Below are 21,791 nucleotides of genomic sequence, written 5' to 3'. Positions count from 1 at the left end.
TTGTTAGGCCACCCTAAATACCACAAGAAAATACTGTATAAGCCAACTTTAGCTTTTCCCGGAGTTCTTCCTTAGGCAACCATTCATCGTGCAACCGCCCCAGTTCCTGTCCTGCTCTCCCCCGACCCCCGCCCTTTCTGGGAAACTTAGCGATGACATCACCGGACGGATCCTCTTGCACGTGCAGCGGCTAAGTGGGCAGGATCGGATAGCTCTGATTGGTCCCCGGCGGGGGCGGGCGTTAGAAATGAGCCAGCGGGTTAGCGAGTGAAGACAGAAGGGGGGCGTGCGACCACGGGCCAGTCCGGCGCTCCTATTGGTTAGAAATGATAGCCGAGGGAGGGCGGGGAAGTCAGCCGAGGCAAGCGATTGGTCGCTGTGGGGGGAAAGAGGCGGGGCCCAGCTCCGCCGGGGGGCGGGGGCGGGGTGCCGCCTGAAGGTCCAGGTGCGTCGTCGTCGTCGGTGTCCTCTCTGAGGCGGAGGAAGATGTGGCCCACCCCGCGCTCCGTAGGGGCCGGATAACGTCACCCTCGCTTGCGCGGCTGGGCTTCGCTGAGGGAAAGCTCGGAGGAGGTTGTCCGGCCGGGGCGATGGACAGGGGGCTTGTAGCCGCGCCGGCTGCAGCGGCTGCAGCAGCAACAACAACGGGTAAGAGAAGCCAGTTGCTGAGGAGCCCGGCCCGGCCTTTCACTGGCGCGCCCGCGCTATCTCATCCTGTCCGGGGTGGGCGGGGCCGGGGCCTCGTTGCCGGGCAACGGGGAGGGGAAGGGCGGAGGTGAGCAGGGGCGGTGCTGTGTGGGCGGGGCCTCTATCCCAGCGCCCTGCCTCCATCGAAGGACAGCCAGGTGTTCCTAGTCAGCGAGCAAGGCAGGAAGGCAGGCAAGGCCTCCACCGACCTGCTGGTCTTTTTGCCTGGGCTGGATCGTGTGAACCGGGAGGGCTAGGCCGGTCGAGCTCTTCCCCTCTCCTGCTACTTTCGCAGGGGTACAAAGAGCGAGTTATTTAAATAAATGATATATGTGTATATGTTGGGTTTTTTAAAAGCTAGGAGTTTTCTCCAACTAAGGGCGCAGAGGCACACCATACACTGAATTTTGAATACCACAATTCTTTTCTTTTCTTTCAAAATTTTTTATTCTTTTTAACAATAAAAATACAAATAAAACACACAAATCCTAAAAAAAAAACTTTAACAATTTTTAACCTTTGTTCTAATCCTTGTACCGTGACTTCCTCAACTCCTTGTTTGCTGCGATTCACTGTTAATCCTATTTAGCAATTCTACCTCGTAGTCCATTTTTATAATTTTACCAAGTCTTAATTCTCATTTCTATTATTCAGTATTTACATCCATCATCTTATCTTTTCTCACTTTACATTTATACTACGCTGCAACTACTAGTGACATTCAAAATCCCTGTCTTATTAATCAATCAGAATACTATATTTCTTCAAATAAACTTTAAAGCTCGACCATTCTTCTTCTGCCGCTTTCTCCCCCTGGTCGCGGAGTCTCCTGGTCAGATCAGTGGTATAAACGTGTTGAATACCACAATTCAACACGTTTAAAGTAAATCGCTTCACCCAGAGAATGCTGGGAACTGTAGTTCTGTGAGGGTGAAACTACAGTTCCCAGGATTGTGTACGGTGTGGCTTTGCCTTAAGTCCTATTCAAAGTAGACTCCTTGACATCATTGCACATGAGTAACTGAAGCCCATTGGTTCCATTGGGTTTTCTCTGAGTTTGACTTAGTTGGTTTCAATTGAAGGTTATTTTGGATGTATGCTTAATTTTGAGAATTCCCAAAGCTGCATGTAGTTTTTATTGGACAGCATCCATGCAGGCTTCTATAGCTGCTCCCAAGCAGAGGTGTGAAAGGGTGACAGTTGCTTCTTATTTGTGCCTTCCCCTGATAAATTTTATACTAGGTTAAGCAACAACACCGAGATGGATGCTGAAGACAATTATAAAGTCTTGGGCTGATCTCTAGTTCACTTACACCTGACTTGTAAATATGCTGGCAGTGTACTTGAATTTAAGTAGTAGCTAAATCTGCAATCCCACTCTATTAAAATAGATGAGTGCTCTGCCACTGACTTTCAAATAGGCATTGGGTTACATCTCAAATGTCATAGCTCTAGCTCAGCAGGCCTGGGGCTTGTTGGCTCATTTAATATACCGGTAGTTTTAAGGCTAGCAAATGTAGACTGCCACTCTCCCTATCTGTGTCTCTGAATGGCTAAAGTTATTTGCTTATTATTACAGTGGTACCTTGGTTTAAGAGCAGTCCGGCTTAAGAACGATTTGGTTTACAAACTCTGCAAAACCAGAAATACCCTGTTTCTCCGAAAATAAGACGTAGCCATAAAATAAGCTATAGCAGGATTTTTAAGCATTCAAGGAATATAAGCCATACCCTGAAAATAAGCCATAGTGATAGGTAGTTTAACCTTGTAGGTTAAACTGTACCATACTTAATAAAAAAAATAAGACACCCCCTGAAAATAAGCCATAGTGTGTTTTTTTCAGGAAAAATAAATATAAGACGGTGTCTTATTTTCAGAGAAACACGGTAGTGTCTTGGTTTGAGAACTTTACCTTGGTCTAAGCACGGAATCTGAACAGTGGAAGGACACTGGTGGCGGGAGGCCTCATTAGAGAAAGCGTGCCTTGGTTTAAGAACGGTTTTGGTTTAAGAATGGACTTCCGGAACGGATTAAGTTTGTAAACCGAGGCACCACTGTAATAAGTTTGTACTGTATCCTGCCTTTCATCTAAGGATCACAGGGCAGTTCACCTTTTGCATACACACCTTCTATAACCTTTCTCTGTTGTCATGCTGACCAACATCTCTCACCAGGATGTATTCACTGATATGACAGAAATGCTTCTCTAGATGGAAGCTGTAATTTTTATTATTATTATTATCATCCTGGCAGCTCTCTAATTGTGCTTATCTCCAGAATGTAGGTTATCAGGGCTGTGCTACTAGTATTCTGTCAGTTCATCAGATTGTGGTGTTGTTGACAACAGCCATGGTGAAGTTGTTGCTTACAGCACTTAAAAGTATTATTTGCTTTTGCCAAGAAGCTTTCAAGCTGCATTCCTAGAAATGGGCCCTTGGGAAACTTATCAAATATTTCTCAGTGGTGGCGTTGGCCAACTTGGTGTCCTCCTGATGTTTTGGGCTGCAGTCCTAACCAGCCTAATGAGAGCAGCAGTCATTGAAGCCAGACTTCCTGAAAATTATTTTTTTCCATTTTTTCCTTGTAATGAACACACCCCAGAATCCTTTGCATGGCAGTCACTGCTACTTTGTATGAAAGAAATGTCAGTAAGCAATGGAGGAATGAGGTGGCTGAAACAGAATTATTGTAAATAAGTGGATTAACTTGCTTTTGCAAAGACATGCAGTGGGTGGCCACATGTTTGAATTGCACTAGGTATGTCTGAAACTAAGAAATTGCCTGCTATTCCCTTTTACTGTTTCAGTTGAAATAACTTTTAACACAGACGTGACCTGTGGCCCTCCAGAGGTTGGTTGATGAACTGCTACAACTCCCATCATCCCTTACTAGTGGGGCCATGCTGTCTGGGGCACTTGGGAGTCCAACAAGAACATGTAGAGAGCCACAGGTTTCCCTTCATTTAACCTAATGCATATTTGACCAGTGATGTTAAAGGAACAAAGGAAGCTGCCTTCTGACTGGGAGTGGCTTTTTGGGGTTTCAGGCAGGGGTCATTCCCAACTCTACCTGGAGATGCCATTGGGGAATGAACTTGGGGCCTTCTGCATGCATGTGCTGTCAGTGCATGTTTGTGTGGCATTGCTGTATCCTGCACCTCTTTGGAGGAAGGCATCACCCCTTTGGGAATGTCCTAAGCAGCAGGAATGGGGACATTAACTATTACCTCTAAGTGGCAGTTCTGCTGCTGATCTTGTAACTTCACAGCTCCAATGAAAAATGCTGGATGGTTTAAACACAAACTTTTCCCCTTACACTTCTCAATCCATGTGGATGGAAGAAGAAAGAAACTTGACCCTAAAAATGAGCTTGTATGGGATCAGTGCAAGACAGGTGCATTGTGACCATTGGGCACCTAAATCTTGCTACATCTCCTGCCTTGCAGGCTGTGATAGACCTTAATTCCCAGGCTCCGTAAGGCTATATTTAAGAATATCTGTGTGGGTGTCTCCCTGACAGCAGGTGTTAAGCTTGTAGTTCCGCCACTAGTTTAGCTAAACAGGCTGGAGATCTTTCTGTCATGCTGAATAACTGCTTTCTGGAAGGTTTGAGTGTAGGATCCGATAGCCTAGGTAGCTGGTAATATAGAAGTCACCACATCAACTATGTGTGGTAGGTTAGGCTGAGAGGCAGTGACTGGCCCAATGTCACCTGGTGAGCTTCATGGAAGAGTAGGGATTTGAACCCTGGTCTCCCAGACTGGAGCTCTCTCGCTTTTTCCATACTGACTTGGTCTTTTCTTTTCTTTACAAATATTTTCCATAAATAGGAAGGGTGTTTGCAAAAAACAGAGAGGATCTGATTAGGGGTGTGGTACTGGACTTGAAAACCATTTCTGCATTAGAAGGCGCAGTGACCTTTTTAGATAAGAGGACAGGGCTATCCATGACTACAAGCCACAGTAGCTCTCTCCTAATAATATTTCTTACATTTCAGTCCCACCCTTCCTCCCAAAGGAGCCCGGGGTGGCAAATGAAATTGTTAAAAAGTACAATTAAAGCAAAAACATATTTGAAATATTTAAGAATATCCACCTCTAGAGGTGGTTGTGGGAATCATAAGTGGGGAGACTGCTGGTTTGCTCAAGTTGTTTTTTGGGCTTCCTTTTGGGGCTTCTGGTTGGCTGCTTTGAAAACAAGATGTGGTGCTGATCTGATAGGCTCTTCTTCCATTCTGGTAAAGGTATGGTAACAGCAAAGGAAGATAAACATCTGAAGCCCAAAACCAGGCAAAAATCTTTGGGAGGTGGCTCAGTGGTGACTTCATATACAATGGGCAATAAGTTCTTTTCTTGCCTAGTAACTACACCCCACCCTGTCCTGACAGCAAATTCAGCACTCTTGAGTGACCCTGAACAGATGCAGCCTCCCCTTTCTGCCAGGGTTTGGCAGGTTCATTTCACGAGACCTTTTCTGAGGGTTCAGAAGTCCCACTGGTGAGACATGGTGCTCCTTTCTGTGTCCTGCCCTGCCCTAGTGCATGAAACCTCCCAATAGGTTTGTGTTAGGAATAATCAACACAGTTCCTATAAAACACTTGGGTGTGCAAAATGCTTCTTGTGTTCACTTGGGAATCCTTCCAGCAGTCTTGTACAGTGGTACCTCAGGTTACAGGTGCTTCAGGTTACAGACTCCGCTAACCCAGAAATAATACCTCGGGTTAAAAACTTTGCTTCAGGATGAGAACAGGAATCTCATGATGGCGGCGCAGCAGCAGTGGGAGGCCCCATTAGCTAAAGTGGTACCTCAGGTTAAGAACAGTTTCAGGTTAAGAACGGACCTCCAGAACGAATTACGTTCTTAACCCGAGGAACCACTGTATGCTAGTATTGTTATTCCCATGTTGCAGATTGAGACACCCAAGGCTTGAGAGAGCGTGGCTTGTGTTGGCCCATTTAATTAGCTCATCACAGAGATTTGACCAATATCTATTTATTTAAAATATTTTTATGTTGCCCTTTCACCAGTTTCCAATGCAGTACACACACACACCACATAAAGTAGCATAACAAGACGTGAGAAATTATAATTTTGTTGCTACCTTAAAAAGCCCGATTTAATAAAAAGTGTCTGAGCATCTTCTACGGTACAAGAAGTTTAAGCAAAAGTTCAGGACTAGTTCAATGGCTGGCCATTCAGGGGCTGGCTCTTCACAAAAGAAACTCCTGCCCTCCCACTTCTCTTCTGGGAATCCAGTCCATTCATGTGTGCTGAGTTAGCATTCTGGGGCAAATGCCAGTGTTATTCTGTTGAATGCTTCCGAGTAATCTCCGGAAAGCAGTGAACCTCTTTCTGAGCCCAGGCGGCAGTTTGGACAAGTGTGGCTGGCTGCTATGTTTGCACAATAAAAGTCTAATTTTTCTCTATAGAGGCTGGTTAGGTAGGCAGGGATCTACTGCTAGATGTCTATGCAATTTGAAGTAGATCAGTGAGGACCTCTGACTCACAGTTGCTTAGCAATTTTATTTATTATGTTTATAGTCTACCTTAAAGGCCATAAGTCCTTCCAAGGTGGCTCACAAAATCAGAATACATGAATAAAATCAATTGTAACACCAAAATAATTTCCCCCTCTAAATTACACTTCTGACATGAAGGTCATGGGGTGTGTGGAAGGCCTGTGAGGTTAGTTCAAAAGCAAATCCCCAGGTTAAGAGTCCTTTAGTTCTAAGTTTGTACATTTTGCATCTGGCTCAAGTTGGTGGGTCTCAGGCTTCTAAGCAGATTCCTGCAAGCCTAAAGTCTGCCCACTCCTACTATAAAGACTTGCGTCTGTTGGAAGTTGCATTAAGAATAGGGGTCCACATATTTTGACAGACCTTGGTCACTAGCCAAAATCTGATGTTCCCCCTCAGCTTCGGCGCCACTTGAAATCTGTTGCTGTCTCAGTACATTTGATGCCCTGGGTGATTACTTTCCGTATACTTGATCAAAAAAGGTACGGTCTTCTTCCCTAGCAAACACCACCGGGGGACCTCTGCACTTTGAATTTTGCTTTGACTTGGCTTTATGATACTGCCACACTCCACAGGATGTGTTGATGGCTAGTGGCTTAGATGGTTTAAGATGGGGCTAGTTAAATTCAGGGAGGAGGAAGCTGTCAGTGGAGGCTATGAGGTACTTCTCTGCATGTCCCCTTCCAAGAGAAGTTTGGACAGTGGGAAGGAGAGAATGGGCCTTTTCAATGGGCCTGCACCACTTGTGGAGCACCCTCTCCAAGAAAACCCGCCTAGCACCTATACGGTTGTCTTTTGGGGTCTAGGTGAAGCTGTTTTCATTCTCCCAGTCATTTGAGCATCTATAAAACAACCATGTTCTTGTTTTATAGCAGGGTGAGCTCCCGTTGCTCGGTCCCTGCTCCTGCCAACCTAGCAGTTCGAAAGCACGTCAAAGTGCAAGTAGATAAATAGGTACTGCTCCGGTGGGAAGGTAAACGCCGTTTCCGTGTGCTGTTCTGATTCGCCAGAAGCGGCTTAGTCATGCTGGCCACATGACCCAGAAGCTGTACGCCGGCTCCCTCGGCCAGTAAAGCGAGATGAGTGCCGCAACCCCAGAGTCATTTGCAACTGGACCCAACAGTCAGGGGTCCCTTTACCTATTGTAGATAGAACACTTTTAGTGTGCACTATACGGTAGTTTTAATGGATATATTTGCCGTGCATTGTGTTTTGGTATTTTACTTTCTGTTGTGAGTTGCTTTGAGACTTCCTTGGTCATGTGTCATGGCAAATAAAGTAAAGAAATCTCTATTGAACCTCCAGCTTCAGATGTCAGAAGGCCAGCTGCCAGGGAGCCTAGAATAGGAGCAGGCCTTTATGCTCTGCTTGTGGGCATCTGGTGAGCTACTGTGGGAAGCAGGGCACTGGACTTGATGGACAGCATAGTCTTTTCTTCCCCCAACTTACGTCCTTAATACGTCTTTGCCCCTTGTGCCTAGGTGAAGAGGAATGGCGGTGCCTGGGATGTGGGGACAGCATTGCAGCCGGCCAGCGACTCTACAGGACTGTTAATGAGGCATGGCACATTTCCTGTTTCCGGTAAGTGAAATCAACTCTGGAGCCTTGCCTTTCTTGGGGGTCTGACCCAGCATGGGTGGGCTTGATTCCATGAAAGATTATGCCATGATAAAGGTGTTTGGGTTGAATGCAGCTAAGCCATGCTTGAACTTCAATTAGTCAAAAAGTCAATTGACTTTAGGACAGAGGGCACAGTCACACCATACATTTAAAGCACTATACCACTTTAAACAATAATGGTTCCCCCCATTATTGTTGTGTTGCTGAGAGTTGTTAGGAGGCCCCTGTGCGTCCGTCCCCCACTGAGCTACAATAAAATCCTAGAGTGGTTTAACAATCCCTCTTCCCAGGAAACTCCGGGAATTGTAGTTCTGGGAGGGGAATGGGAGTCTCTTAACAACTCTCAGCACGCTGAACAAACTATAGCTCCCAGAATTCTTTGGGAGAAGTCATGATTGTTTAAAGTGGTAAAAGTATGGTGTGAATGAGTCCAGAGTCTGACTACATCCCCTTCATCTTTAAGGGGCTGCTAGACACTTTGTTATTTTTGCTGCAACCTCTCTGGAAACTGTTACAGAAGTCTAAAAGCAGTAGATGACTTCTGGGTCCTGCCTACAGGAGGGTTTGGGTGGCCCGTCCTCTCTGTTTTCCCCTATAGGAGAAAACATTTCTCTTTTTGAGTTTTCTTTAAGACCTGATCTGTGGATTTACGGATATTTATTCTGCTTCCCCTGTCCCAACTGCTTGCTTTTTTATAAAGTGTTTACTCTGATTTAATTATGTTATTAATTGAGTTTGTGCTTTTATCTTCTTTTTTGCTTTATTGTATTTTTGCATCCTTGTAAGCCACTTTGATTAGTTTTAATAGAAAAGTGTGGTCAAAATATTAAAAATGAAACTAAATGCAGCTTGCTGACCACTCAGGTGCGGAGTGTGGGCTGACCAAACTGTATCTTGCTGTTCTGGCAGAACCAGCAATAATTTGGTAGCTTGTTCTCCACCTTCTGCTCACCCTGGTGAATGCTGCTGTCACCCTCTGGGGAACCCCGCCTTCCTTTTCAGCTTAGAGCTGGGAAAAGGGTGGTGACAACAGTTTCATTGAGCTTTGGAAGTTGCAATGCTTCCCTCTTCTGCTCCAAGATGGAAAGGACGATGGATCTTCTGAACACCAGAAGTGTAAAATTATTGGAGAAATTGAAACGCTGTGTGTCTCTGAGAAGGTGAAAAAGCAAGCTGTTGAATTCTCCTGAAATGCATCTGTGGTGCTACTGCTCTTACAACTTTCCAGCTACAGTGAGCAGCTCCCTTAGCAAAAATGGTTAATGGTGAAAGGAACTATATCTGTGTTTGCTTATGAGTCAGGCACAGGTATGCGCTTTCCCACCCCATCTGCTTTTGCCTTTTGCACCTGTAAGGTTTCCTATTGTGAGGGTCATGTTAAAGTTCCCTTGTGGTAAATTGGAAGGCTGAAAGCAGCTGCAGCCCCTTCTCCAGTTGGTGGGTGCCTGTGAGAGCAGAGAGGCTGGCTGGCTAGCTGGCTGATGAGCAGCCCAGATTGTGCTATGGGCTAGATAAATGATGGACTTGTGCCCTATGCATTATGCCACCCACATTCTGGGGTGCTCTAGTCAGAAGAAGCAGCAACTGGTGGAGTCCTGTCCCTCCTGGGTTGACTACCAAGACCTGCAGCTGTTGAATGGTCAATCTTTGTGCTAGTTTAAGTGTGTTACCATTTTTTACTGTTATATTCTGTTATATTCTGTTATAATTTTATATATTATACTGTTATAATTATATATATATAATTATATATACTGTTATAATATACATTCAATATTAAAGTTGTTTACTACAATTGTACATATATATGATAAGTGCCAAGTAAAAAATTTAAATCAGAGACCCGCTAGCTACTAAAGATAGATATTTTCTTAATTACCTACATAAACCTGGCAACACTGAAAAATTTCCAGCAGAGATGTAAATATTATGAAGCAGAAGGTGCCTACTTAATCTCTATTGATAGAGCTGCGTCTCTGACCCTAAAGGCTCGGTTTCTTCTGTTAAATGAGCCTTGCTAGCTTGGGAGATGACCAGCAGATGATCACAGTGATCAAGTTGGCATATAAGGGTACATGATCCCTAGCATTCAGGGATTTGTACGTTTATAATAGATTAACTTTATTTGCAACTGGTGGTGTGATAGATGCCAGGGTCTCTCCAAACCCTTGGAGCTCAGCAGGCTGGCTTGACTTCCCCCTCCTTGGGCCAGTGGTTGAAATGATATTTTCTGCAGTAATATTTATTTTACAATCACCTATAACACTAGGTGCTGTATAATGATTGTGAAGGCAGAGCATAGTCCCTGTGGCTAGTAGCCATTGATAGTCTTATCCTCCATGAATTTGTCCAGTCCTCTTTTAAAGACATCACTCCCTCCTAAGAGAGCAGATGTCATAGTTTTAACCATGCTTTGTGTGCAGAAGTTCTTTCTTTTATCTGTCCTGAATCTTACAACTTCATTGAATGCCCACAACTTCTAGTGTTGCGAGAGAGGGAGAAAAATATGGCAGTCCTCCTTTCCAACTATCTGGACTATTTGTCCTTTATGTGCAGCCGAAGGAGCCCTTGGAAGGGCTTTGCAGGGGCTGTAGCCGCTGCAGGGGACACTCCTCATGTCCTTTGAGTGGAAATGACTCAATTCCGCCCATCCTTGACTTCCTTATGGTTGCATCAAGTTCTAACGCACTCTGCAAAAGAAGAAGAACCAGACTTGGATGTGTCGGGAAAAGAAAAATCCCTGCCAAGTACTCGAGCCCAGGGATCCGTGTGCCCTGCAGTTAGACAACATCCCGCTGCCCACTGCAATCTCTGCTTTCCTTTTTGTTCTCTGAAAAGGACTTAGGATACTTCACAGTTTGTGTTCAACAGTTGCAACAGAGAAAATGTTCCCCCTCCCGGAAAGCAAAAGGACAGCCCTTTTCCTTGCTTGGAGGAGAGTGGTGAATTGGTGGTTGTTTGTTTTAGCACATGGATTCCCCCTTTCCCTCCCTCTCTGTGCTTCTTGCTTGCTTTGAACATTCCTGTGCCAAACTTTTAAGAGGCTGCTGCTGGCGATGGAAAGCCTTTGGCAGCTTGGAGCGGCAAGTTCCGGCAACTCAAGTGGAGGGTGTTGACAGGCTTCCTGGAGGGATTAGCTGACTTCTTGGCCTGGCGCGGAATCACACTCATGTGTTAGCTGCCCCTTCTGCCAGGCTCCTTAGCTCTGTTCCAGAGGGCTGCCCTGCACATCGTTTGTGCCACTTGGGGCCAGACCTCTGTGGTGTGTGAATCCGCCTACGGCAGCCTTCCCCATCCTGACAGCTTCCAGATGTTCAGTACTCCCAAGACCCATTGGCCCCAGGATCATACAGCCATGCTACCTGGGGGTGATCAGAACTATAGTCCAAAACATCTGGAGGAGGGCACCAGGTTGGGGAAGGCTGGTCTAAGGATAAAGACAATTCTATGATTCTATGAATTTGGACCATGGTCTGTTGTCAGCAGACAGACCATAGTTAACCTGCCAGGCAGGGTTCACACTCAAAGCTATAAGCCGTGGTTTACTTAACTGCGGTATAACACTTTGTGCGGTATCTGTATGGAGCCTTGGAATGTAAGGCAGCAGAAGAAACTTTGCCCCTCCCCTCGTTCCCTCTTTGACTGATTCTGGCTGCTACAGGGAGCTCTACTTGATGTGTCCCCGGGGAGAGATTGGAACTCCTGCAAGCTAATAATCTGTTGGGTGTGCCTCCTAGGAGCGGTTGCCGAGTGGCAGCGCCCCGTGTCCCCATGAGCTGTGCTAACAAGTGAGCGCTAATGAGCCGCTTGCAGGTGGAGGAGCAGGAGAAGGTCTGTTTTGCTGAGCTGCTGAGAGCAAAACTCAGTGTGATTAGGCTGCCACTGAACTTCTGTGGTGTGAGATAGGCTGGGGGGTACATAAGGAGGAGAAGTTGTATCCCTGCCTGCTCTTAGTAGGGTGCCATGCCCAGAACTAGTTCCTGATGGAAGGAAAAATAACTTTGGAAAAGCAGATTTGAGGAGGGGTCTGCTCGCCCCATGTGGCAATTCTGCACTCTCTGTTTGGCAGCTGTCCCAAATCTCATTGATTTGAGGTTTTTAAGTGGAAGTTGAATGACCATCTGTCTGGGTTTTTTTAGCTGCGAATCCTGCATTGTAGGGTGTTGGACTAGATTGCCCTTGGGCAGACTTCCTCAAACTCGGCCCTCCAGATGTTTTGAGACTACAATTCCCATCATCCCTGACCACTGGTTCTGCTAGCTAGGGATCGTGGGAGTTGTAGGCCAAAAACATCTGGAGGGCTGAGTTTGAGAATGCCTGCCCTTGGGGGTCCCTTCAAAGTCCACAATGCGATGATTCTATCTGGCACCCTCAGGATATTTTCTACTCCCAATGCCCATCCACCTTGGCCATCACAGGTCAGGTTAGGTCTGATGGGAGCTGTAGTCCAAAACATCTGGAGGGCATGAGCTTGGGTAAGGCTGATGCTGGGATCTGCCTCACATCTTTTCTCTGCCTTTATCTTCTAGGGCAGGTGGGCCCTGTCAGCTTGACACCCTTTCAAGATAAGCCCCGGGTGTCCCACGTGAGACGCTTCCCGCCTGTGTTGGGATGTGATTTTTTTTAATTTTTAATAATGGGGTAATTGCTCATAATCGCTCACTTCAAAAGCTCAACTTCCTGGTGCGTGCATTCTTCTCTTTAACAATGCAAGCGGGTGCAGAGCTCCTGGCTGCCGCCAGCTTAGCCTCTGGGGTGATCTTATTTACGGTTTTAACCTGTGGTGCTCTGAAGGGCTTGGCTCTTGTTGCACTTCCTTGATAGTCTGCTGTCGCTTTCCTGGCCGGCTTTGCCCTTGCCATGAGTGTGTGTGAAGGCCTGGTATTTGGGGGTGGCGTTCTTGCCAGCCACGTCTGCCACTGTGGGTAGGACTGGTAGAGCTAGCTTGCGGGGTGCCACTCCACTGGTTTATTCTGCTGTTCCCTTCACAGTTGTTCTCGCCACAACAGTCAAATCTATCGTCTTTGCCATGAATATAGCAGGGGTGTGTGTGTGTCTGGCAGCGGTGGGGGTGAACGCCGAATAAAAAAATGTCTCCTGCCTGGAAAAAATCTCCACTTCTGCCTCCCCTTCCTGTCAAATAGCCCCTGCCTCAGTTTAATGGGTCACGCATCCATGCTCCATAGGAATTTAATTATTCCTATGCTCTTTCGCTGATCACTGTTTCTGTTTCTTTTTAAAGTATTTGTCTTTTTGCACATACCCCTTCCCTAAACAGTCCCGGGAATTGCAGTTAACCCCTCGAAGAGGGACCCAGGTGGCGCTGTGGTTAAACCACAGAGCCTAGGGCTTGCTGATCAGAAGGTCAGCGGTTCGAATCCCTGTGACGGGGTGAGCTCCCGTTGCTTGGTCCCAGCTCCTGCCAACCTAGCAGTTCGAAAGCACGTCAAAATGCAAGTAGATAAATAGGAACCGCTACAGCGGGAAGGTAAGCGGCGTTTCCATGTGCTGCTCTGGTTTGCCAGAAGCGGCTTTGTCATGCTGGCCACATGACCTGGAAGCTATACGCCGGCTCCCTCGGCCAATAATGCGAGATGAGCGCGCAACCCCAGAGTCGGTCACGACTGGACCTAATGGTCAGGGGTCCCTTTACCTTTACCTTTACCTCAAAGAGCTACAGATCCCAGCACCCTTAAACTATTTTTATGTGAATGTTTATATTGCTGTTTGAATTATCTTATATATTACGTAAACTGCTTGGAGATTTCTTTCTTTTTTATTAGTGAGTGCTTATATATATCTGTATATATCTGTATGTATGTATATATATATATATATATATATAAAATATGTTGATAACCCCCCCCCCTCCAGACACAGGCAAAAGAATTTGTACGTACAGAAGCTTTTCTCTTGTGAGAGAAGGGTTGGGTTCAGTCTGACCTGTTCCTTGGGCAACAGTTAATGTGTCACCAAAGGAACTGCAAGGAATGTGCCTGGGTTCTCCCTTCCCCTGAGGCATCTGGAGGTGGTCTTTGCATTTTTCAGCTCTTCACATCTCAATGGCAATAGCTTAGGGGCACATTCCTGACTGCCCTTGGCTCCCCATCCTTAGCTGCCTGGCTAGCTGTGCCAAGTGCAGGAACTGCCTCAGCTAGTTCTAGTTACAGGTAGGTAGCCATGTTGGTCTGCTGTAGTCGAAACAATATAAAACAGTGGTTCCCAACAGGTGGTCCGGGGGCCCCCAGGGGTCTGCGAGCTATGCCAGAGGGGTCCGCAAGATGCTATTAGAATAAAAAATATATTAAATATATTTCGTATGATAACAGATTTTTTGTTTTGGCCGCTTCCTGCATGAGCAGAGTCTAGCGCAAAACTAGAATTAGATAGAGGCAGTAGTTCTGCTGTATGCCGTTAGGTGGCGCTTTACAAACACTACTGTTTTGCAAAGAGGCAGCGCGCGCATTCTACTAACGCTCACCTCCCCAAGATGCTTTGCGCGCGTCGGCTTCATTTGTGCGCTACTGCGCAGGTACCCTGTCTTCTCCATTCCCCTCCCTCCTCCCTGGCGCGCGCTGCCTCTTTGCAAAACAGTAGTGTTTGTAAACAAAGCGTTGTTTTTCGTGGAAGCTACAGTTCGCGTAGTTAAAAATGGACCGTTGGTTAAAAAGTGGTTCGTTAAAACGACAAAGGCCTACAGATGAAGAGGAAGATAATGCATTTGATGTTCAAGCAAGTAAGTCAGTGACTCTCGAACCGATCTTGTCAGTGTCCATTGAACCTAAATCGTTGGCGTCCCTTGAACCTAACCCTTCCAAGATCAGTGTTAAGCTTACTGGAAAAATTAGATTAGGAATTAGATTTAGGATTAGGAATTAATGGGGGTCCTTGTCACAATAGCGGCTCGATGAGGGGTCCTCGAGAAAATTTTGTTGGGAACCCCTGATATAAAACATTCCTTCCAGTAGCACCTTAGAGTTTGTCATTGGTATGAGCTTTCGTGTGCATGTATGTATCTGAAGAAGTGTGCATGCACATGAAAGCTCATACCAATGACAAACTTAGTTGGTCTCTAAGGTGCTACTGGAATGATTTTTTTTATTTTTTATTTTGCCTCAGCTAGTGTAATCATCAAATCATGGGGCAGGAATTGAGGGGAAAGGGCCTTGCTAGTAGTGTTTCTGGCTTCTTAAACCAAAGGTGCAGGATCACTACTGTGCTGGAGTTCTGTGCTGTCACATAGTGTTGTCCCTCCCTGAAATGAGCTGCAATGGCATTTGTTGGAAGGGCCGTAGCTCAGTGGTATACCATGCAGAAGGTCCCAGGTTCAATCCCCAATGGCATCTCCAGGTTAAGACAGAGAGCCCTGTCTTGAAACCCTGGAGAGCCACTGCCGGTCAGAGCTAGATGGACCAAGGTTCTGACTCCATGTAAGGCAACTTTCTATGTTCACTAAGCTCACAGGGGTGCAGGCTGAAGCCACATCAAAAAGTTTCTGATTCCCCTCTGCAGCCAAGGAATCACAGCGACAATGAACGGGTTATCCAAGAGAAGAATTATGGTTTCCCTGTACGTTTTTGTTGCTTCCTTTAATATGTTTTGGCTGTGTAAACACCATACATTTAAAGCACATTTAAAACATATTCCCCTCCCAGCAAAAAAAATAAATCACGGGAGCTGTAGTTTATTGCTAACACAGCTGCAATTTGCAACACCCTTAACAAACTACAATTCCCAGGATTCTTGGAGAGGAGGGTGCTTTTAAAGTATGGTGTGCATGTGGCCTGTGGGCTTCATCCCTGTGAGAGAAACACAACCTAAAGGGAGTTCTGCAGATAATGCAAAACAAATGGGAAGCAAATGTATGCCAGCTTTGCACTCATCCAGTCATGAGAAAAGATCCTGAGAGCAGAAATGTGAGACCCTATGCAAGATCCAATGATTTTAAAGTGAGTTAACTGATGATAATAATCTGAGCACCTTATGAAGCAACGATAAGGGTTTGGAGGGAAAGGGACCTTGAAATGACACCTGTAGAAGCTTCTTAGCTTTACGTTGGTAAAGATTAATCTTTCTGGAAGTGGCTCAGAAATGTTAGAAGATCTATAAGCAGTGGACTAATCAATGTCTAAACAACAAAGAGCTTTGTGGCACCTAAAAAAAGGCAAAGTAGTACATTGTTCATGTTGAATCACATTAAATTGATTATTTGTTCTTTATTGGGCGGTGAAGTGTTATCTTCCTTGCTTCCTGATGTGTGTGCAAATTTGTGTGTGGAAGCTGCTTTGCAGGTCTCTCTTCAGAAGCAGATCAAGTTTTATGATAAATATATTTCCTGTTTATAGAGAATCTCCTGAATCCCTGCCTTCATCATGAAGCCAACACTCCAAATGGAATCTCTTAGCAGGGCTTTTAGCTGTCTTAGTTTCTTATAGTTTTCACGCTGGGCTCCTGCAAGTTGGCCTCTCATGCAGAAGTGCTGTTTGCTGTTATTCACACAGCAGGACATCATAAAATTAGACTTGAGGATTATCTATATGGATCTTTTTAGATCATGTGGGGGCAAATTTCAGCTCATGAAATCGAAACACTGGGGCAAATACTCTGTGCTGTTCTTTCTCTGTCCTGCCTACTCCCCCCACCCCAAAAAAGTAGAGGATGTGAAGCCAATAAGGGACTTGCCAATTATTCTGTGACAGTTTTTGTTCATGGTATGGAACTAATAATCCAAAAGGGGCGGGGATATGAGGAGGGCATGGAAACGAGGAGTGCATTCCTAGACGTAAACTCACTGCATTGTTTCTGTTTCCAGTGGAGCTCTGTGCAAATGGTCAGGAGGAAAGACTCCCTCTTCCTGAAACAGATGGACTGTGTCAGGATTTATGACCCTGGTGTCACTGACTCTGCACTTTACAGCCGGCTTAAAAGCTCAGCTAAGTGGAAGATCCTGGCAATTTACGGAGGTTATTTTTCCATAAATGTGGCTGGCTGTTGTGTGTGTGTGTGTGTGTGTGTGTGTGTGTGTGTGTACACACGCCTTGCAATTCAACTTCAGTTCTTAGGAAACTTTAGTCACAGGTGTCAGCCCAGCACCTAATGTGCTTCTGTTCTCTACCGCCAAGCCTGCCCTTATCCTGAAAGGAAACCTCTTTAAAAATGTGCAGCATCTGGATTTCAACTTCATAGCCCAAATGTGCCAGCAGACTCTGCAGCAGCAGGCTTTGGGTGCCAGAGTGCAGCAGGCAGAAGCAACCCCAGCGGAAAGTTCTTCTGTGCAGGCTCCACTGAAATGAATGAAAACAATGGCACTGATGATTTCAGGAGGGGCTTGCGCAGGAGAGATTCCTGGTACGTTGTATGTAGCCCATGTCACCTTGAGATACCGTTTGGCTTTTCCATCTTGGGCACCCAAATTTTGCCTTGTCAAATATGAAAAGCCACCGGGGTTAAACTAGAACTCATTGTCCTTTATATTCCAACAAGGCAACATTTCCTGGGGAATAACATAATGTACGTAATGCACAACGGGTCAGAGCACTGGGAAACATATGTAATCCTTTGTAAATCACTTAAATGATTTTAAATCAAGGAAGCAGTATACAAATTTATTTTTTTTAAAAAACACATTTAGATTTTTTCTGACTTGCCCTGTCCCAAGGACTTGAGGGATGTTGCAATGTATCTCTTTTTGTCCTTGCATCCTGTCTGAGGCAGGTTGCAAGACTGAGAGCTGTCAGCTTGCCCAAGGCCATTCTGTGGGCTTCATGGCATTCGAGCCTGGGGCTCCCTTGTTGAAGCATAACACAGCACCATCAGAACAGAACTGTTGACAGGCATGGGTGGTGACATAACTTTCGAGGACATGCATTCATAACTAGATATGCCTTCCCAGTTGCCTTTCCTTTTTGGCTAATGAAGAAGAATGCTTGAACTTGAAGGTTTGTACCATATAAAAAACAAAACAAAAAACCTGGCATAGCACTAGCCTCGGCTAGTTCTCTACCTCCGCTCCCTGGCCTTGTGTGCGTTTTAGGACAAAGAGGCATCCATGCTGCACAGGAAACCTTGTGAGACGAGGCAGCTTTGAGAAGCATACCTGATTGATCTTTCTCTCCCTCCCAGCGCTAAAATCTGTGTAAGGGGATTGAGCTATGGTTTGTTAGGGAATGACAGCAGGACATTCAAGCCCCGGTGGTGGGCTTCCCAGAAGTCACTGGCAGGCGAATGTGGGAAGCAAGGTCCTTGAGAGCCAGTGTGGTGCTGTGGTTAGAGTGTTGGACTAGGACCTGGGAGATCAGGGTTCAAACTTCCATGCAGTCATGTGAAGACCCTGGGCCAGTCACTAATGCAAATCCTAGCCTACCTCACAGCGTTGTTGTTTGTTGTTTAGTCGTTTAGTCGTGTTCGACTCTTCATGACCCCATGAACCATAGCAAGCCAGGCACTCCTGTCTTGCACTGCCTCCCGCAGTTTGGTCAAACTCATGTTCGTAGCTTCGAGAACACTGTCCAACCATCTCATCCTCTGTCGTCCCCTTCTCCTAGTGCCCTCAATCTTTTCCAACATCAGGGACTTTTCCAAGGATTCTTCTCTTCTCATGAGGTGGCCAAAGTATTGGAGCCTCAGCTTCAGGATCTGTCCTTCCAGTGAGCACTCAGGGCTGATTTCCTTCAGAATTGATAGGTTTGATCTTCTTGCAGTCCATGGGACTCTCAAGAGTCTCCTCCAGCACCTCACAGCGTAGAATCATAGAACTGTAGAGTTGGAAGGGACCATGATAGTCATTTAGTCCAACCCCCTGTAGTGCAGGAAACCTTTGCCCAATGTGCAGCTTGAACCCACAACCCTGTGGGACCCCCAAGCATAAGTGCCAAAAAGTTCAGCAGAAATCATCCATTGTTATCACTTGGGATCTGACGTTCAGATAAGGAGGGGAAATATACAGAACCTGTTTCCCTACTCCTCCAACCCCATGATTCATAACCTTTTCCAGAAGAAAGCTATGGTGGATGGTATCAGAGAGGTCAAGGAGAGTTGATGCCTCCAGTCTTCCAGCAAAGGGCAACCGAGTCAGCTCCTGCACCCAAACCAAGCCTAAATCTCCACTTGAAATCCAGGAAATCATAAAGTGTCGGCAACCACCCACTTGCACTCCTGGCCTAGGAAGGAAATCTTATCTGCTAAGTGATAACTGTTCACCTCTTCTGTGTCTGAGGCAGGTCTCCTTAGGAGCAGGCGTGTCACAGCTGGGACCCCACCCCCACCACACTCTTTCCTAGACAGGCATTTAGCATCTCTGAAGCTCAGCTGGCTCCTGCTACATGCAATAAGTCAAAAGGGACAAGGCTGGCTCTTGTTGGTCCGCATCGTGTCCACCTCCTCAAGCCATAAGAAGTGAAAGTCATCCCATCAAAGTTGAGGCAGGGGGTGTCCAGACACCTCCTTTGGCTGCTCTGCATTAGCTATGGTATTCAGTGGTAAAAGTGATTGGTCACAGCCACACCAACCATTCAGTGCGCATGTGAGGCACATGTGTCCGCCCCACCAACAATCCTGGGAGCTGCCGTTTGCCCCGTCCCCCACAGAGCTACACCCTTAACAAACTACAACTCCCAGGATTCTTGTGGGGAAACCATGTGCTTTAAATATATGGTGTAGATGTGTCTTGCAAGCCTCTGTCAAACCTTTTGGAGTATGCTACTGAGGGTTACGTCCCGTTTCCTTGGCTGGGAAAGGTGAAGATGGTGTTGAGGAGCTGCCACCACCACCACGGAGTCACCTTGGCAGTGAGGTCTGATTACTGGCTCGATCCTGCAACTTTGGACTGCTGTGGTGGGTTGTTGGGGGTTTTTTTTGCAGAGGAGGGAGGTTTGTGCCTTGCAGGTCCCTCGATTTCACCTTTTGTAAATGAGTTGTTGTTTTCCCCTGCTAATCATGTTAACTATCCACCTCACTCCTGAAAAGAGGAGCTCCTCCTCCTGTTCCCTCCACCCTCTACCCTTGGGCTAGAACTGGAGGAGGAGGAGGAGGAGGAAGCATGACAACAACTGCTCTAGCCTTGGGCGGGCACAAGGCTAATGACACTGCTCTCCCTTGAGGGGCTCCCAGTTGAAACAGCCTCCTCCTAAGGCTGCTGCTCCCCTTGCGACCATGAGAGCCAGGGGAATCCCAGCGGAGAGCAACCGGCCCAGGACCTGGCACTCCCCTGCACTAGCAGCAGCAGCGAGGCACCCGAATCGGCAGGAGGCAAAGTGAACCCTTTTCCATGGCCGTCTTGGCTGCATGGTAGAAGCCGTCAGACAGGTTTGCGTCTGAGCTGGTCTAGCCAGCACTCCGGAGATGGGAAGCTACTTGTCTGCTCCACCTTCCTTCCTTCCAAAGGAGCCCTTTCGGTAAGCCATGCTCAGTATGTGGCCGGGGGTGGTGGTGGTGGTGGGCAGCTTCCTCTCCACCACCCCTCACCCCACTCCTAGGCTGTTAGGTGTGTTTCTACCCAGTAACCTGCCTGGTAGAAATCTTTCAGGTACCGTAGGAGGGCACAGTCTGTCTGCTTTCTTACCTGCTTAAGGTGGGGTGAGACATGATAGGTTGCTAGCAGCATTTGCAGGTTCATTTGTTTGTGTGTGTGTGTGTGTGTGTGTGTGTGTGTGTGTGTGTGTGTTGTGTTTCAACCTAAAGCACCTGAAACCTCACGTCTTGTTTGCCGGTGTGGTGTGTTAAATGATGGCAGGAGTTGTCTAACAGAGACCTTGTGGCCATAAAGTTCTCTGGGTGACTTGGGGCCAGTTTAAGTCAGAAACTGTAGGAGTGATTCAAGCTGGTGCTGTACCTATCAGATTTCAGATACTTTTGAGCCAGGTTTCCGTAAACCTCTTTCGTTTCCAAAGCAGCCCCCTCGTCTCCTGGATTATTGCTTGTTTTAAGCCTGTCTTTCAAGTGAGCACAAGGGGCCAAGCCTTTAACTCCCACCTTGAGGGGTTCCCTGCCAGGAAGCGAGTGAAACTTGTGGCTAGTGGTGAGGTGGGTAAATGGTGTTGGAATCTCATTTTTAAAAAATTGGGTGCCACAAGGCAGACATGCAAATGGTTAGGAATAATTTGGGGATCTGCTTTTAGGACTTGATCTCTCCCTATGAAGTGTGTGTGTTACTTTATTTATTTGTTTCATTTTATTCACCTAACAATTTAAATGCCTGCTTGATTTGTAAACAGAACCCCTAAGCAGTTTGCAAAAAAGCAAACGAATAAAACAAACATTAAAATGGTCAACGGAAGGCAAAGTTAAAAACAGATATTTTGAAATTTTCAAAATATAATTAAAGCCAACAGTCAAGGTACCGACAGACAGTTTAAAACACATGCCAACATGTCTGGATGGGTTTGCCTGAATGGAAACATTTTAAGCAGGCACCTAAAGGAATGCACTTGCCTGATGTCAGTAGACAGTGAGTTCTAATAGATCGATTTCTTACAAACCTGGAACAAATATTATGGAGCACCTGCAGTAGTGCCAGTTCTGCAGGTCGGAGCAGTCAGATGGGCATTAGTTTCTCACGCTTGCCCTTACACAGTTAGCATAAAAGTAATCCAGTGTCTGTTAGAATATGCCTCCCATTGCCCTTGTGTGCCTGCGCCCCTCCTCCCCCCACTTTAATTGCAGCTGATTCAGGAATGTGCTTCTGACACAGGACAGACTCAGAAGCATTTATTTCATCATATGCAAAAGACCCCATCCTCAATCTGTATGTAGAAGTGGGAAATATTCCTGCCTGAAACCCTGGAGAGCTGCTGCCAGGCAGTGTGGACAGTACTGAGCTAGATGGTTCAATGGTCTGACTTGGGATAAGGCAACTTCCTATGACTTTGTAATCTGCAAGAGAGCAAGTACTTAGATTTTTTTTTTTAAAAAAAATCCAACGTTAGCCATGAGCTTCTTGAGTGAGGGTGCGGGCTTAGGCAAGCTATCATTT

At 46.3% G+C, this 21,791-nt stretch overlaps 1 protein-coding gene across 2 annotated transcripts in view; it reads left to right on the top strand.

Moving 5' to 3' along the window:
- The first annotated feature begins 416 nt into the window (after positions 1-416).
- The window catches only part of LIMK2 (LIM domain kinase 2), a 48,578-nt gene continuing 27,203 nt past the window's right edge, over positions 417-21,791 (top strand). Inside the window, exons 1-2 of one of the 2 annotated variants that reach the window (XM_035097802.2) lie at positions 417-648; positions 7,684-7,783. In XM_035097802.2, coding sequence (XP_034953693.2) covers positions 591-648; positions 7,684-7,783 — 158 coding nt within the window. In that variant the 5' untranslated portion in view covers positions 417-590. Of the gene's footprint in view, positions 649-7,683; positions 7,784-14,928; positions 20,215-21,791 lie in introns of those variants that run through there. The other variant, XM_035097803.2, reaches the window with a different exon arrangement.

Source organism: Zootoca vivipara, chromosome 17, assembly GCF_963506605.1.
Source record: "Zootoca vivipara chromosome 17, rZooViv1.1, whole genome shotgun sequence".
Classification (NCBI taxonomy): Eukaryota; Metazoa; Chordata; class Lepidosauria; order Squamata; family Lacertidae; genus Zootoca; species Zootoca vivipara.
Note: the sequence above shows the minus strand (reverse complement) of the source record. Positions and strands in the feature narration are given on the sequence as shown.